Source organism: Achroia grisella, unplaced genomic scaffold, assembly GCF_030625045.1.
Source record: "Achroia grisella isolate CSIRO2021 unplaced genomic scaffold, CSIRO_AGI_Agris_v1 utg146, whole genome shotgun sequence".
Lineage (NCBI taxonomy): Eukaryota > Metazoa > Arthropoda > Insecta > Lepidoptera > Pyralidae > Achroia > Achroia grisella.
Genome location: NW_026712636.1, coordinates 2,560,937 through 2,578,846, shown reverse-complemented (window position 1 = coordinate 2,578,846; position 17,910 = coordinate 2,560,937). Strand labels below are relative to the sequence as shown.

General features: G+C 39.1%; 4 protein-coding genes across 4 annotated transcripts; 1 reads left to right on the top strand and 3 right to left on the bottom strand.

Moving 5' to 3' along the window:
- Nucleotides 1-1,156: 1,156 nt before the first annotated feature.
- On the bottom strand, nucleotides 1,157-2,914 carry LOC131855544 (uncharacterized protein K02A2.6-like). Its single transcript, XM_059206819.1, has one exon. It carries the CDS (start codon nucleotides 2,912-2,914, stop codon nucleotides 1,157-1,159), a length of 1,758 nt encoding a protein of 585 aa, XP_059062802.1.
- Nucleotides 2,915-2,950: 36 nt separating this feature from the next.
- Nucleotides 2,951-5,179, bottom strand: LOC131855543 (uncharacterized protein K02A2.6-like). The gene is given in 1 exon segment (XM_059206818.1): nucleotides 2,951-5,179. A coding segment is annotated over 1 exon segment (2,229 nt).
- A 1,538-nt stretch (nucleotides 5,180-6,717) lies between these two features.
- Nucleotides 6,718-14,962, top strand: LOC131855645 (mucin-2). Its single transcript, XM_059206943.1, has 5 exons — nucleotides 6,718-7,364; nucleotides 7,583-10,475; nucleotides 10,777-11,050; nucleotides 11,703-11,814; nucleotides 12,740-14,962. The coding sequence occupies exons 1-5, from the start codon at nucleotides 7,281-7,283 to the stop codon at nucleotides 12,800-12,802; spliced, it is 3,426 nt and encodes a 1,141-aa protein (XP_059062926.1). The 5' UTR covers nucleotides 6,718-7,280; the 3' UTR covers nucleotides 12,803-14,962.
- A 798-nt stretch (nucleotides 14,963-15,760) lies between these two features.
- On the bottom strand, nucleotides 15,761-16,248 carry LOC131855542 (elongation factor 1-gamma-like). Its single transcript, XM_059206817.1, has one exon. The coding sequence runs from the start codon at nucleotides 16,246-16,248 to the stop codon at nucleotides 15,970-15,972; it is 279 nt and encodes a 92-aa protein (XP_059062800.1). The 3' UTR covers nucleotides 15,761-15,969.
- Nucleotides 16,249-17,910: the final 1,662 nt, after the last annotated feature.

Here is a 17,910-nt window from a genome sequence, read left to right as displayed (position 1 = left end):
CCGTCATGTTTCCTTATTGTTGTTCTATAATATATAATTAATATTAATACTCTCATCACTGTCCAATGATTGGAACACCAAGAACAAAACAATAAACGAAGATTTTTTATATTCTTATTATCCACTGGCCATAATGAGCCGTTGGGTAATCCTATTTCTTGAGTGTCAGATAGCCCATTTATCGGAGAAGACTATTAGCTATAGCTAAAGCCAATACGAGAGGAGCTGCAGTGAAAATGTCATGAAAAAGGGGAAATGTGTAGCGCGATTTTTATTTATCTAGAAAGCAAACAAGAGTTAGTAATAGGAGATATGTCAGATAGATATAGAGGTTTTGTATTTTTTTTAATTTATAACTTGTTAATATACACACACTCTGTTTTATTTCAGCTGCCGAGCTGTTAAAACTGGCTTTTTAATCTATATTTCTATTCAAGAGTGAGATCTGCCAGTGAAATTACATGGTACGAGGGTATTATATCTTAGTTCTCAGTAGGTGCGCACAAAGCCACGGGTATAAACTAGTATAAATAAATAAAATTTCATTTATTATTCATATAAAGTCTCCATGAAAAAAAAGCTGTGTTTACTTTTGTAATTGAAAAAATTTTAATTGTACAGAGGTCACGAATAAAAATATAAAATCTACCATATAAAATATGACATATATTCGACTTCATTTAGTAGTCCCGGTTTTACAAGAATAACGGCCTAAATGAGAGGCTACTATAAATGCGGATCTGCAGCTCTCTGTTAGTTTATCCGCACAATCCAACTTACATTTACTTAGTATATTACCTACTTTATTTTAGACTTGTTCCTGAATGCGATGATTTGACGATCTTGATACTGATAATATTTAATTAAATTACTGTCTGATTTAATTTAATTATTGTCTGATTTGCATTAGATTGATTACATTTAATGTCTGACAGATTTATGAAAAATGTTTACTAGACATGTAAACGACAAATGATGATTAATATGTATTAGTTACTAATATGTCCTCAAGATATAGTATTTTAAATAAAACGTGCTATGTAGCTTGTATCACTTTGTAATTAAGTATAACATAATTAAACATATTAATATTAAGAATAAACAATATCTACCAATAGTATAACTGAAACAATGATCACTTATATATAAAACACATTTAGGATAAATACAGATTGTCTATATGATCTTGTGGCCTTTGATATGGAGTTCTGGAATGTACATTTAACTTAGTTCTAATTTTCCCTGGAACTGGCAATGTTGATTCCGAAGAAGGAGGGATACCCAAAATCTCAGCCCATTTCTCGGCATCTGGTATTTCAATAATTCTCTCTGACTCTTGACTACTATTTTCCTGTTGCCCATGTTGGTAATTCGTACCACTACTGTCTGTGCTAATAGAGTCTTTATTTGCCTCTGACGTTATATCAGTAATCCCTTCTTCCCCTTTCTCTAGCCTTGGTTTATATTTAATCAACTGATCAATATGCCGATTAACTGCTACACCGTCCTCTGTTTCGATTTTGTAATTGGAAGGCCCACTTTTCTGCAAGACTTTGCCTGGTAACCATTTAGGGCCCTGATTGCTATAATTTCTGAACATTACATTTTGTCCCACAGTAGTTTCTCTGCCTGCTATCTGTTTATTGTTGTCAATTTGTATTTCTGTTCTTTTATGTTTCAGATTATCTGGATGTATAGTATCTAACAATGTGCGCAACTGTCTATTCATTAATAGTTCTGCGGGGGTTTTATTGGTTCCTGTACATGGAGTAACCCGCAAACCTAACCATAAATTCGGAATTTTGATATCCCAAGATAAATCATTCATTTTCTTTAGTTTATCTTTGACTGTCTGTACCATCCGTTCTGCTAATCCGTTGGTCGCCGGATGGTAAGGTGCTGTAGTTACCTGACGAATTTTATTGGCCTGCAAAAAATGCTTCATATCTCCTGATACAAACGATGTACCATTATCCGATACTAAAACTTCACATAGACCATGAGTTGCAAAGGTCGTTCTCAGCAATCGTATTACCGTGGCTGTTGTTGTATTATTTACCATGAATACTTCAGGCCATCGGGAATATGCGTCGACTATAATTAAAAAGTATTTGTTGTGATACGGTCCAGCGAAATCGATGTGGATTCTTGACCAAGGTCTCGAAGGTGTAATCCATTCATGTGTAGTCTTAGGAGGCATATGTCGATTTTCCAAGCACCTAACACAACCACCAACTAGAAGTTCTATGTCATCATTTAGTCCAGGCCACCAAACGTAGCTTCTAGCCAGTGCTTTCGTTTGAACTATACCTGTATGTGTTTTATGTAGTATTTGGAGCGTTGCTCGACGAAGAGTGTGAGGTACTACAACGCGGCATCCCAGAAGTATGCAATTTTCTTGCAGTGACAGTTCTGTGCGATGTAACCAGAATGGTCGTAAATCAGCGTCGGTTTCTTTTGCAGGCCATCCCCTTTGTATGTAATAAATAACTTTAGATAAGATTTTATCCCGATTTGTCTCTCTAGCTATATCTTCTGCATCAAATGGAAAATCTTCTGGAGCTTCAGCCATTAACAAAACCTCACCAATATGTGTTTGAGGTTCACTTTGTACTGGTTGTGGCCAACGACTTAAATGGTCAGCATTACCTATCTCTGGACCAGGCTTATATTTTATCTCATAGTTATGAGATGTCAAGGCTATGGCAATTCTCGTCAACCGTGGTGAAATCATATTAGGCATTGGCTTCTTCGGATCAAATATACCAAGCAATGGTTTGTGGTCTGTTATTATACAGAATTGTCTTCCTGTGAGATAGTTATGAAACTTTTTTATGCCAAACATAATTGAAGCGGCTTCTTTGTCAAGCTGTGAATAACGCCGTTCATGAGGATGTAAGGTTCTAGATGCCATAGCTATAGGAAATTCGTTATTATCTGTTACATGTTGTCACATGTAACATACAGCTCCTACACCATATTCTGAACTATCACAAGTAAGTGTTATAGGTTTAGCTACGTCATAATGAACTAACGTTAAATCAAATGTAAATAATCGCTTTGCCGTCTCAAATGAATTTTGTTCCCGTTCAGTCCAATGCCATTCTTGCCGGGTATCCAGCAAACGATGTAAAGGCTCCAATAAAGTGGCTTTATGAGGTATGAACCTCTCATAAAAATTATAAAGACCAAGAAAAGCTTGTAGTTCTCGTTTGTTTTTAGGTTCAGGAGTCTTTGCAATAGATTCAACCTTACTTGGTGCAGGATGGATGCCATTCCCATCAATTACAAAGCCTAGAAACTCCACTCTTTCTTGACCGAATTTGCATTTGTTTTTATTTAGACGTAGTCCTGCATGTTCAATTCTTCCTAGTACTTCGTTAAGTCGTTCTTGCATTTCCAGCAAAGTATGACCCCCGATTATTATGTCATCAATTAGAACAGCGATACCTGCGATACCACCCAGTAAAGATGTCATCAAACGTTGAAAAATTCCGGGGCATGCTTTAACACCGAAGGCCAGGCGATGTACAGTGTAAAGGCCCTTGCAAGTATTCAAAGTAAGGAGTTTTGAAGTCTTCTCATCTACCATAACCTGGGTATACGCCCGATCTAAATCCAAGGTGGTGAAAAATTTACAACCAGCAACTGCAGCAAACACTTCATTCGCTGTAGGCATAGGATAGGTATCAGATTCAGTTGCCTCATTTACGGTGCTGCGATAATCTCCACACAACCTTATCTCCCCTGACTTTTTTATTATTGGCACTACCGGTGTAGCCCAATCTGAGAAAGACGTTTGGCGTAATACTCCTTCACTTTCTAATCTAGCAATCTCAATTTCAACCCTTTGTTTTATAGCGAATGGCACCGGACGAGCTTTAAGGAACTTTGGAGTTGCTCCTTGTTTCACATGTATAGTCACAGGCTGTCCACGGTAGGTATCGAGTCCATTTTTGAAAACTTCCTTATGTTTAGATAGGATTGCATCTATTGCTTTGATATCCGTATTTGATACAAAATTAATATTCATTGTAAAGTTAAAAGCAGCAAGCCAGTCTCGACCAAGCAGGTTTGGTCCATTCCCCTTGGCCACAATAACACACAAATTTTGTGAGACATCCTTATAACATACAGGCAGTGTTACTTGACCGAGTATTTGGACCGGTGTGTCTGTCCATGTTCGTAATGACAATGTGCTAGGTCGCAGTACGGCTTGTGGCATCTGTGTGCAAAGTTTGTGCCAAGTTTGCTCCTTTATTATAGAATAGCTTGCTCCTGTATCCAGTTGCATACAGACTGGCACTCCAGCCAGTGAAACTATCACTTCATAAGGCGGCGTGCGACTCACACTTGACATACAGTAAATTCCATTCAAACAATCATCTGATTCTTCAGCGAAATTAACAGTATTAGTTTTGTTTTTCTTTTTACTAATGCAAATCTTCTCAAGGTGACCCTTCTTCTTACAGTAGCTACAAATGGCATTTAAAAATCTGCATTGTCCATTGTGCCGGTTACCACATCGGTAGCAAAAACGAATGGAAGCTCTTGACTGGACAGCGTTAATATCCATCGGTTCTGAACCCAAAAATGACGTTCCGCCGGACCCGCGAGAGGGACCGGGCATGGTTGTGTCGTCCGCCGCGGTCGCGCCAGCAGACACTTGAATCATGCGTACATCTCGCCCCGCACTTTCCGATGATAACATAGCATCCACTACGTCTTGATAGCGTAATTTGTCCCGTTTCAATAGTTCGTACTGTAACCGGTCATCACGCATACCACACACGAGTCTGTCGCGTAGCATACGTTCCAAATCGACAAAATTGCAACCCGAACTAAGTTTTCTCAGGTGAGCAATGTAATCTGCCACTGATTCATTATGTTTTTGATCACGTTTATAAAATTGAAACGAAACCGATATTTCGTTCGGTCTCGGGCTGTAATGTTTACTTAGAATAGTTTCTATTTCCAAAAATGTCACTTCACTCGCTTTTCTAGGTGTAATTAATGCTAGTAACGTTTCAAACACTCGTGATCCACACACAGTAAAGAAATTTGCTCGTTTAGACGAATCTGTTATGACGCCATTTGCCTCGAAACAAAATTTTAGCCGGTCAAATTAATTGTCCGTTTGAGGATTAAACTCATCGAATTTCACAGCTTTTGTGTCCATTTTAGTACTTTTACACTACGTCGCCACTAATATGTCCTCAAGATATAGTATTTTAAATAAAACGTGCTATGTAGCTTGTATCACTTTATGTAAAGAAGATATTGTGCCTACCTACATTAATACACTTTATTAATCAACAAAGTATAAAAGTAAGTACCCACATCTATATATGACAGTTACGAAACCAGTTGGTACTCGTTACTACAGTGTCGATATTTTACTCGTTACTTTTAATGCAATGGACATCGTTTTTCTCGAACCTCGGTACCAGCCTATACCTGTCAGGATGTTTCTTTTATTTTGTATTAGTTCGCTAACTTAAAAAAAACAAGATTTCGTCAATATGCGGATAACGGTAACTACAACAATTATAATATTTTTTTAATGTAATTAGTATAGCAAACAAGCATAGGGCGTATTTAATGGTAAGTGGTACCCGTCGCCTATATACCTACATGAACAGCACTACGAACATCACATTATCATCAAAGATCCGTGATACCACCATGTACTGTCATTTTATATCAGATGTTATTCCTCTTATCCTGTAAATTATCACTTTACGTAAGTACTAGAATTCCAAAGTAACGACACGGTACTTTGGCATGGTACTAGTTACTCAGTGCTCGGTAATTACTATTCACAACAGCTCTAGATAAAACTACATATTAACCCTTAAATTATTCATAATAGATATTGTTATTTAATTCTTCAGAATTCTACATAATGTCAGTTATAATTTCTGTATACAAAAATTATTCCAAAACAATAATGCAATTTACATAGTGGAAACATATAACTTTCAATTAAAAAGATTGTACATTACTTCTATTTTTACAGTATTAACTAGTAATAAGAAATGTTTTGTAGTTTGAACGCCAGTCATTGTGTGTGTTTAGATCAATATTAGAATAGGTCATTGGCAGTAATTATGAAAAAGGTTAGTTTGTGTCAATTAATTAACAGAGCTAGTTAAAACAACCTAAATATGTTATCGTTAATTAGAAGAATAAAAATTCTGCATTAGAAATTGCTCTAAAAGAAAAGCAGATGTTGAGAATTCGGTTATAAAAGTTATTTTGGTAATAAAACCTAATTCCGATCGAATGCTTTTGCGGCCCATGCATGATATTGCTGTCAATTTTAATTACCTACTGCTTGCGCAATCAAGCCATCCCATGTACCTAAACTTCAACCCTCAATTCTAATTTTATCTATGGCTGATACCAGTAGTAAGAATTGATTCAACTTGTACCATAGTTACAGAAAATGAGGTTGCTCCGCAACCAAAATTTGTATTAGATACTTACACATAGATTCAAGGTACGTCTACTCAAAGATTATATAACATATCTTCGCGTGACGGCGAATAGTTAATCTGTGGCGATTATGAGTACGCCGGAATCGAGTCTCGTACGTGGTGTACGTAAGTATATATATATATACATTGTATGTGTGGGGTGCGGTGAGGGTGCGTGGCACGCATGCGCGGCGCGGCGCTCGATGGCGCTCGCAGCGCGGCTGTGCGCGGCGAGCCTCCGAGCCCCCGCTAAGTAAAGTCCCCGCGATGTGGCCCAGGCCCTCCACGTAGCAGCACCTGCCGGAGCCCAGCAGTGGACCCTTGTGGACAGCCTCACTAGGTCACCTCCCATGTGAAACGAAAAGGGCTCGCTCGCCCCACACAGGCGCGCGCATTCACTACGATCGACTGCCGTGGGATATTTACAGTGCATTACGTTACGGATGTGTTGTGATTACTCTGATATCGATACCACCAACAGGTCATGATAGCTACTCCAGTGCTGTACATGCTCATTAGTTATTTAAATGTGATACACTATTTTTTTAACCTGTGCTAACATGCGTGGTCGAACTTTTGCCCGTTCAATATAAAGTCACGAAATGGAATCAGATGAGAGACGTTTTATGAAACATACAAGAATATGTTCGTAGTAGAAGCAGTAGTGTCGTAAAATACGGCTGAGTTATAAACAATCGCAATCGTGTTATAGAATAAGGGCGAGAATCGCGGTGAAGAGTGTAGTGCGTGGAGAGTGGAGCAGGTAGTGGCGTGATGCACGAGTGGCATTAGGGGCCGCGCATGGCGGCCAGCGGCGCGCCCGTGCGGCAGCCGCGCCGCGGGCCTGCGCCCATCGCCTCCTTCGACCACGACGTCTCTGACGAGGTGAGACCGCCAGTATGTATCTCTACCTTCTCTTTCGCTTCTTTGCTTTTTAACTCTCTCTGCTCCCAAATTATCTGAAACTTTCGATTACGTAGTAGAAGACGTAAAGCGTGTCAATATATCAAGTGTAACATTGCGAGGCTCTTAATCTGCCATTGCAAATACTTATAATGCAGATTGAGTTCTTTACTAATGAATACATTAATATTACATTACAGTCAAGTCCAGAAACGAAACAAGCGATACGACTTCCAGAGATCCGCGAAGATCCATCGGTCTTCGCGACATCAGTTGTACCGACGTCACCGAGCACGAGCGACGCACTAGCGCCGCCCGAACAGCGCGCCCGCTCACACTCCACACCGTCAGCGGGCGCGCTGCAGACGGCGCCACGCATTGACATCTCTCGGGCCTCCAGTTCCAGCCATCACGATTCTAGGGATAGCTCACCAGAACTGGCACTGTTCGCAGGTGCCAGCAACAGTGGCGGAGGAGAGGAAGCTCGCTCACGGCTAGAACTCGGTTTTCGGGAAGACGGTGCTCTAGACTTGCGCTCTTCTACTGAGGAACTTGCATTTCTTGAACCGGCACCGGGTGAAACTAGGGCTCCTACCACTCCCTCAAATCCTGAGCGCCGACATTCAAGAAAAGACAGCCAAGGTTCTGAGGCAGCGCTGTTAGCTGTATCCGGAAGAACGAGTCGCCTATCAAGTATCGGGTCACAGTGTTCAGCACATTCAGCTCTCTCTGGATTCAGTCATAATAGTCGAGTATCACGTCTTTCAGTAGTTTCAGGTATATCAAGGTCGCCATCACCGCACAAGATGCTACTGGAAACATCATTTTGTGGACCAAAGCCAATCGAAACAGATCCAGAAATTTGTACTGCAGCCGTAGAGGAACGTTTATTAGAAATGGCTAAATTAAATTCAGAACAACCGCAATCGTTGACTCCAGTAGCAGTAGATGCGCGGGATAGGCGCGAGGTACGCACTGAAGCAACAGTAGAGCGTACAACTATTAGACCAATTAGTGCAAATGCCCGAGCGTCTTCGGCAACAACTACTACTAGCGTGCCGAATACAATGCGTTTAACATCACCTACTCCTACAATAATACCACCTGAATCACAATCAGTTGTGAAACAACTGCCTACACCCGACGAAGACAAGCATCGAAAAGAGTCGAGAAATCGAGCTCGAGCTGAGGAACGACGGGCAAGATCTAGAGATAGACAGACAGAGCCAGAAGTTAAAAAAAATGAAAATCGCTCAAAGGACATAATTAGAATTAGACTAAAACCAGACTCCGAATACGAGGATGATGATGAAGATGAAAGCGAGCGAACGTTAATAGATTGCGAAGGAATGCGTAAACCTGATTCTTTAACACTGGGTGGTGCAAGTAGACCAACTGAACTAGCTGCCAACACCGCAGTATCCAACACGGTAAGTCCTACACCATCACGACGAAAAATTCCTCGAGACAGTCGCACACCGTCGCCCATCGGTACAGTTATTTCTAGAAAATCGTCTTTCTGTTCGCTTTTTAAATCACGTGAAACGATTGCATCACCTGATTCACCATCAGATGCTCTCAGGAGAAAAAAAAGTCTAACTGAAGGTCGATCTCGCAGTAGAAGTCGTGATCGATCAGCAACACCTACTTCCGCCAATAAAATTCGAGGTTCAGTACTTTCATTATTTAGGACTCCACGAAAAAGTGCTACATCACCATCGCCAAGTACGCGGGATAATTCGCCCGTTGTGCAGTCACAAATACAGCCACAGAGACAAATACAGCCGCAGCAACCTTCAAACCGTCGAAATGACAAACTAAAGTACTACGAAGATACAAAGGATGGAATCATTCATATACCTTTACGGACACCACCTAACGAACAGAATGGGACAAGCAGCTGTACGAGTGGTACGAGCACAACTGGTTTTGTAAGTGGGACGAACAGTACTAGTAATATTGAAGTCGAAAGCGATTCCAAATTTAATGATATAGCTACGCATCAAGAACCGATTCGACCTGCTTCCGCGCCACATACTTACACTACTCCAAAAGCTGGAACAGAAACTCGCACAACTTCTAAACCGATTCAACGGACGGTGTTACCGGATGGAAGTATAATTATTCCGCTGCATTCGCCTACAGAAAAATCAAGTACTGACTGTATTTCGGGACCGTCACTGATAACTGAGTCAACGCAGGAAAAAGCTTGTGAAGTAGCAGTCACTGCAATAATACAGGCACCACCAGTAGATATATCTAATACAGAAAAATCTGTAAATAAGACCGTAGAACAAAGTTCTGATTTACTTTCGATAACGTCACAAGAACATAGTGAAACTTCTAATGGCAGTACACCAGCTGACATCCCCACAACCAGTGACACTCAACAGGTCAGTGACAAAAAAAGGAAAGAACGATTTGTATTTTCAACACACGTAGGCAGCAGGGACCAGGTATTTAGTACGCAATTTAGTATTACAAAAACTCCGAGTGTCAGTAGTGAAATATCAGATTCGTTTCTTAATAGTTTTGCTGATAGCGACGCGGTGACTCTGCGTGATACACACATAACCATAATTGCTCCTAAAAAACCTCCCGTTGAAACGGGAAGCAAAACGAAACGAGTTACAGAAAATAAACATGAATCTGTTAGTAAGTCGACGGCAAGTCCTCAAGAAGGTAGAAAGGATTCTTCAGAATCTGAGACCAGTTCGGACGCGGCAGCCCCTTGTAGTGTCAACGATGTGGAGCAACGTGGCTTGGTTGTGCAGGAATCATTCGAAGAGGAATTGCCCTACGTCCCGACTACTTTACCACTGGAGCGTTCACTAGCATTACCCATGGTGCCGGTACGTGAGCGAAGTGACGTGACCGTAGCGCGCGTGGAACGACCACGAGCTGGCTCACGCTCTTCCCCGGCGCCGTACGGGCCGCAAATTGCACAAATGCCGCGGCCACCCACCACTATAGAATCTTCTACATCGCCGGCCACTGATAAGATACGTATTCGCTTACCACGACGGCCGCGAACGACTTCCGCGTCTGGCACCACACGATCGGAGCGTACGCGAACACGCAGTGGCAGTGATGGTAAGTTTATAACCAAAAAGTTATTTTTATTTAACAACAGTCAAGTACACGTTTCGTCTAAGTAAAAATCGGCAATTACACCTCATGACCGGTTGGTATTATATCATAAATCAATCGTCTTTTGTATTCGTAAATTGTCTAACGTATTCTCACTCTTCAATTTTTTTAAATTACGTTACGTAAGATGCTTAACTGCTAAATTAGGTCGTCCAAGATTTAATACACAATTACGCATTGGCAAACATCAGACGTCAAAAAACGTCTGAAAAATCAGACGTTTTAATTGTAATATTTGAAACAGGTTACGAGACTCGAGCTAAAACAGAATGGATCGATTTCGAAGAGGTGCCGGAGAGGCGGAAGCAACCGAAGCGGATCCAGACCTTGCCGAGTGCTGCTACAAGCAGTGGTGGCGTTGGAGCTGATGATGCTAGCGCGGGAAGTTCGGGTGGCCGGGACGTGGTATTCAGTTACGTAGAACCGGAGGAGTGTCGCTGCGAGTGTCATGGACACGGACCCTCGCGTGATGATGAGTTGCCATTGCTCTCTGATGACGTCCAGCAGTTGCGTATTAGGTACCGACCTTTGAATATTTTGATAATATAAGATAGGTAGCGTTATTGTAGCACAGAAATGGGAGAGATATTGCTGCAGAAGCAAGAGACATCTTTGTGTGAAATATACTTATCTAGAAAAATTTCGGGTCCCATAGCCATGAAGTATAAATAAGTTTGCATAGACGAGAAACTACATATGTATGTAGTTAATATTACCAAGCTTCGTTTTAACACATTCGAAATACCTTCACGGCCGATATTCCAGATAGAGACATCAGAAGCATTGTCAACTGTCGACTGTGTTATGGGGAACGCCACACTTGATACTTTTACCACAGATAAGATAATATTACATACCGTTAATTAATTAATATTATTCCGTTTATATATAATAAATTATAAAGTTGTAGTATGATTATATGTCATTAATAAACGGCTGAAAGATGTAAAGACTAATTGTAAGACAAGGACACAGGCTAGGACATAGGCTATGTTAAAAAAAGCACACCATTTAACCAGAAATTAATTACAAAAAACATAACTTAAAAAGGATGACAGAATAAGAATCTTGAAAACTTATGTATTTTATAAGAGAGCCGAACACTTACATTTTTGTTTGACTTGACTTTCTTAAATTTTTGATAACTCTGCGACTCTTTTTTTATTTCAGTGCATCTCCAATGGAGTCTGAAAGAGGGGACGAGACCCATCTCCAGCTAAGTGTACAAGTAGGGCGTCCATTCACCGCTGATCTTGATTTACATGATATGTCTGTGCATCAGGTAAGCGATATTTTGATGAGAATGTTTATATTATTTGTAATTCATTAATTTATAATTTATTCATTTCCACAATCTTCCATCATCCTCTTTAAATGTTGATACGATGGGATTCCAATTTAGTCTTTAATGTCTAATTTGCTTGATATAACTGTACATTGGTTTCTCCTAACAATTTCTGTCTGTATTCAATATCAACCTTTCATTCTTTCACCGTTTGTAGTATTAACTACCTACCTACTAACTAGCTATATTCCGGTTTTTCTGGTAGCCATAATGTATATTACATCAATTTCTGTAATTCACAGAAGTAAATTAAATAATGGTAATAGGTATGTATGTTACCTCAGTTTTGCCCATTTTAACCTCCAAGCAGCTTGCTTTGTGATATGTTTTAAGGCAAGATATGAGGCATGACATCTTAGGCTTTAAGAATAGTATATAAGTGCCATATGATGACGTGACGTCCGTAGTGCTGTTCGTTTATATAGGCGACGGCTAAGTACCATATACCATTAAGTGCGCCGTCAGCTTGTTTTGCTATTCCAAGTAGGTACATACAACATTTATTATTAAAAAGGATAATAATTATTTATTTATTTGTAAAAAGTAAGTGTACTGTTCTTCTGTCTACCTTTTGCCATCGCACCACCGAGTGGTCTCAGACAGTGCAGTTTTAGACAAGCTTCTTTCCACGTACACTTAGATTGTGGAATGAACTAACTGCTGATATTTTCTCGAGAGACTACAACATGGGGTTTTTCAAGAATGGTATATTAAGGTTTCTTCAGGAGTTCATAGGCTACGGTAGCCGTTGATCAGTTGGGCCATATGCTTGATTGCCGCTCAAAGTATAAAAAAAGTATGAAATTCATCGTTTAATTAGGCACCTCCGCTTAAAATTCACATTTCACCTGGATGTAATCAGGAGCGGTATGAGCGACACGAGCGACACGAGCGTCATGACCGAGCGGAGAGGCGACAACAATGACCCCGCCGCTCTCGGCCGCCGCCCTGCCAAGGACCGGCACTCCCGTGACACAAGTTTAACATTTTATAGATTATATTCTCTAATAATATTGACTCGTACGAGATGTTATCATTTTTGAGATGTAAATTTACCTGGTTCATTAGGTATATATTTGTAGCGTCGTTTATATCTCTCCTATTAGCCACAGTTGACCTTTGCATTTTTGATGTTTATTAAATTGTTCGAAGTGTATATTGCGGTTTATATGCGACGGACGGTCGTGTCGTGTGCATTGAGGTATTTATGTAATCAAATGGTAGAGGAGACGCTGTATACAAACATTGCGCTATGCGTAGGGAACAAAATTAGATTATTAATTTGAGTGCTTACATTCTTTAAAATATTTTTCGATGTGATGAACATTATATCATATTTTTTTAGAAGAAAGTATTTAATTTGAATTGCCATCCGTCCGGCCGTCATGTCGTGTGGCACCCATTTTTGAAGGACTTTGATGAGGGTGAATGAATGATCATAGAAATTAGAATTTCGTCATCTTTGATGTTATTTGACTTGTGTCTCAATAACAACTAACAGACTGACAAACAGGAGTTAAATCAACATAAATTCATATATTTTTTTTACAATAACAGTAAGCGCTATTAACTAGATAAATAAGTAGGAACTATCTTCATTGTTTCCATATTCGTAAGTAAGACTTTCGGACCAATTCTCTTAACGACTATATATAGAAAAGGCGAGTAAATGTAAATTTTTTATGATTACCCGAACATCATAATTTTTATTTCATTAGTTTCATGGTCAATTAGATAAATTTGCAGAAACATTCATTACAACTTCGGGCGCTTAGCGAATGTGACTGAAGTGCGGTACTATCGCCGCAATTACGGCGTCTCCTCCAGTACGTCAGCTGGTTACATAATACCTCAATGCCGTGTGCTGTATCTATGTATGATAGTAGCGTGTGGTCGCATACTCGCTTCCACGAGAATGAGACATGTAGTTAGTGTAACTACAGAGTGCTGCCTTACGTCGCGTCGTCGCAGCGCCGGCCGCCGGGCGACTGCACTATATTGTATTTTAATAAATGGTGACCTGGCATGCTTCGATGCACCGGAGAGTTGTCTTTAAGGGTCTACGCAGACGAGAGACAAAGTGTCCGCTTTGTCCGCCGATGACTGCCCAGTCCTCGGCGGACATTTTCATCTGTTGATATAGAGCGCATAAGTCGCCTATAAGGGTGTATCTTCAATACTACACTTAGATTTAAAGTATCAGATATGAATATAAATCATCTGTAATGACGGATTAGCCTAGCAGCAATAGTAGGAAATACTACGTGCCATATAAGACACAATAATAACAGAAAAGATTTCTTTTTTCAAAGAGTATGCGATTTTTCATTTAGGAGAGTAGTTTTTTTAAAAACACAAAACTTAAAAATTGGTGTCATATGCTTCTTGTTAGAATTTGTACAGGCTCCGCGCTGGCTGAATATGGCACTGGTCCTAATAATACCACAAGTGAGTGACTGTTCATGTCTTTTGGCGAAAGTTACCACTGTCCATAAGGTGAACCGTGAGTTTCTTTACTGTAAGCTACACTGCACAAATATCGTCTATGGAATGTCTCAGGTGAACGTTTAGTGCTCTGTGCGACAACGTCCTCGTCTGTGCAGATCTTACATTTCAAAAGTTTTTAGTTAATAAATCACGTTTTGCGTTTGTTATAATTATTATACAATTCTAAAATGTTATAAATTAGTTGTTATTCCTCGTCGTTTACGATAAAGATATAAAAGGCAATATTTAGTAACGCAATGGTTTTATGATTATCTATATAAAAGGTAAAATTAATATGCAAGTTATTCGTAATCGTTGACACAGCACGAATCTACAACTGTGCAACTCCCAACAGTAGTGTTGTATAGTGTACTTAGATAGTAACCTAGCGTCTGTCGTAGTGGACGTGCGTCGCGACTTATACTACAAAGAAAGTTCTAGAACCATCTAGAAATTTAGTTTAACTTAAAACGCAGGTGGACGCAACGAGTGCAATCTAAAATAAACCATAGCATTATAGAGATAGAATTCTTTGAGTATCACCGTCCAAGTGGTTTTATAATGGACCCATATAATGGAATAAGCAGTTGAATGATATTAAACTGAAAACAATTAAATATATTAATTATGAAATGTTAACTATGATAATGTTCGAAAAAAAAAAGTGTCATTTATCCCTTTATGCGAACTGAGTAACAAATATATTTAACTGCACTCACTTCATCCACCTGCCGTTCAATTACAAAATCAGTTTGTCAGATTTCTCTTGTCTATTGTAAACTAAAACATGATTCGATAGAAAACTTAGGTTTGAATGCGTTATATACGCGACGCGAGTCCACTGTACGCAACTTAACGCAACAAATGCATTTGCCCTTTATTATGGATTATCTCGATGTTTTCACTTTAATATTTTCAGTGTATCGCTACAGGACAGTATATATTTATATCTAAATAATGTAAAACGATACCGCTTGTTGACTTCTGTGTCTACGTCTGTCGCTACAATTTGCTTTAGCGATTCTTGTGATTAGTTGATTTCATGAACGCAATAATATATAAGAACGTATATAATACTGTTATACAAATCTATCAGTTTAGGCAAAAGTCTGAAACATGAAATATATAAATTTTTGCTTTCCAATTTGTTGTTTAATTTACACCCATTCAAATTCAGTACTATGGGCATGTCTACGATTGCTATTTGTGAGTTATCAAAATTAAAAGCAAATAACTACAATAATTTATTCAGGTTGTGAGCCATTACTTAATATCTGACTTAATGTGACCAATTATTAATATTTTAATCATATAACAATTTTGGTGGCATAAGGGAAACTGGCATAAAATCTATAAATCAGAAATGAAAGTTGTTTATTTATAAATAAAAACAATTTTATTACAAAGCTGGCTTCCGGTAAAAATGTAATTAATATTGATCTGTATCGAGGGACGTCGAAAATAAATGCAAATACATGTGTTTTATAAGACACTGTTCGCTCTTAGAGTTAAGTCGTCACCATTAAATGAGTGGCACACGATACTGTTACACAAGTGCAACGAGCGCAACGGTACCAGGTGCGGAACTAGAGGCCGCTCTGCTCTTCATTTGAAGATCTTGCCTTGGTTGAACTTGCGGCCTTGTTTGTCGGTACCAGTCCACGAGAAGTATTGCTGTACCAGTTTCTTCGTCTCCTCGTTGGCTGGGTCCAGCTTCTTCCAGTCATACGATTCGTAATCGATCTGCCAGTCGGGCGAGAGCGGGAACGCGAGTTCGTGTCCGCGCCACACCCACACGCCCGAGATAGTGGAGTGGCCGTCAGTTCGGAACAGGCACATCGACGAGAACGCCTGCTTGCGCATCTTATCCAGTCGATGGAACATGCCTGTTCAACCACAAAAGTACATCAGCGGGGTTCACAATAAATTGATTAACTAATCTATAGCTGCCTCTTCAGGAAATATTAAATATTAAGAAACTCAAGAACTTTGCACTGTACGACTACATTATTTCAACAATTTAAGACATAAAATAAACTAAATAAATCATGTACTTGACATACACAGGCATGTACACTCTATGGTTTATTGTTAGTCTGTGGTCAAATTGAGAATAGATTAATATTGTTTGCATTTTTATTATTTTTTCTAGCCATACTGAATGTTAAATTAATTATGGTCGAATTTAGTAACATATAAATAAATCTAAAAATAAATGAACATACCTGTAATCAGTCTACAGCTCTTGAACACTTTAGTGAGGAACTCAGGGTACTTGTACTCAGCATACCAGATGGAGTAATTCTGTGGGTCAAACTTTTCCCAGAAGTAAGGAATTGATTTAGCCAGATCCTCATTTGAGTAACAGCGTTTGAAGTCATCCATGTTGAATGTTCTGTAAATATAAGAATAATATTAATGTCCCTGAATAATTCATATAGCGCCGTCTAGCCCCAATATAAGCAAAACTTGCTATTGGTACTTGACAACTGATATACTAAAATCTTAAATATATTTTTTAAATACACACAGACAGGTTGACTTCCACACGGTTCCCCCCCCTGGAAATCATCACGATAAATTCTTGTTGAATTTGTCACGATGGGCTAACCCACCTGACCTCATGCTCATCTTATCAACCTACACCAGTGCCCGGCCAGTGTAAACTGTTATCGCAGACAGGTGCACCATTTGATTATCATCAAAAAAAAAAAAAAATTACATAGAAAACAACCAGATCGATACAAACAATCATACTCAGGTATACAACCCGTGAAGTAGAACCCGCGACCATGGGAGTAAAGCGGTGTGCTAAACCGCTAGACCACAGAGACTGTGAAGGTTTTAGGAATTAGGTTAGACTAAGGTAGTCTCGCGGCCAACTTTTTGGTCTGGTAAAGTAAGTCTTACTACGATCTGATGGAGACAAAAAGTTACCAGCTACCAGTTTTCATAAAAGGTGATGGAGGGCCATTACCTTGCATGGCATTTGTTTACATAAAAAAAAACATAATTACCCTATTAGTTAGTTAACAAACATATAGTATGCTTACCCTTTAGGCATTGTGTCAAATGGGTCCTTGGACTCTTTAGGTTTTTCTTCGAACTCCTCCTTTAAATATTTAATAGATTATAATTTGAACATAATTCAAGCTCTGTCTAGTATTGTTATGTTATAAATTAAATTGTTTTCACTATAAATTGTTTCACACAAATAGTATTACTTCATACCGGTGTGTATTACACTATCTGTTGAGTCATATTATCTTTTATCAATTGTAATCAAATTATTTCTTCGAAGATATTTTAAAAATAGAATAGAATAGCAAAAATACGAATAGAATAGTAAAAACAGGGACATAAATTCTCCGAATTAAGGCAGGTCAACATATTAGCAACATTGCTAGCAATGGGGACAATAGTTTCCGAATCAAAAATACTCATTAAGTCTAATTTTAACATATTATTCATATATCAGCAATTGTTCTTCTGATTTGTTAGTTTCGCCGAACACAAAATTAGGGGCTGTAAAGTACCTTTAAAAAT

What these genes read in the sequence shown, in the direction of transcription:
- LOC131855544 (XM_059206819.1), bottom strand. Translation starts at nt 2,914, where the DNA reads ATGGCATCTAGAACCTTACATCCTCATGAACGGCGTTATTCACAGCTT.
- LOC131855645 (XM_059206943.1), top strand. Translation starts at nt 7,281, where the DNA reads ATGGCGGCCAGCGGCGCGCCCGTGCGGCAGCCGCGCCGCGGGCCTGCG. An exon ending in ACCACGACGTCTCTGACGAG is followed by an intron (nt 7,365 to 7,582) that starts GTGAGACCGCCA and finishes ATTACATTACAG; the next exon opens with TCAAGTCCAGAAACGAAACA. An exon ending in AACACGCAGTGGCAGTGATG is followed by an intron (nt 10,476 to 10,776) that starts GTAAGTTTATAA and finishes TATTTGAAACAG; the next exon opens with GTTACGAGACTCGAGCTAAA.
- LOC131855542 (XM_059206817.1), bottom strand. Translation starts at nt 16,248, where the DNA reads ATGTTCCATCGACTGGATAAGATGCGCAAGCAGGCGTTCTCGTCGATG.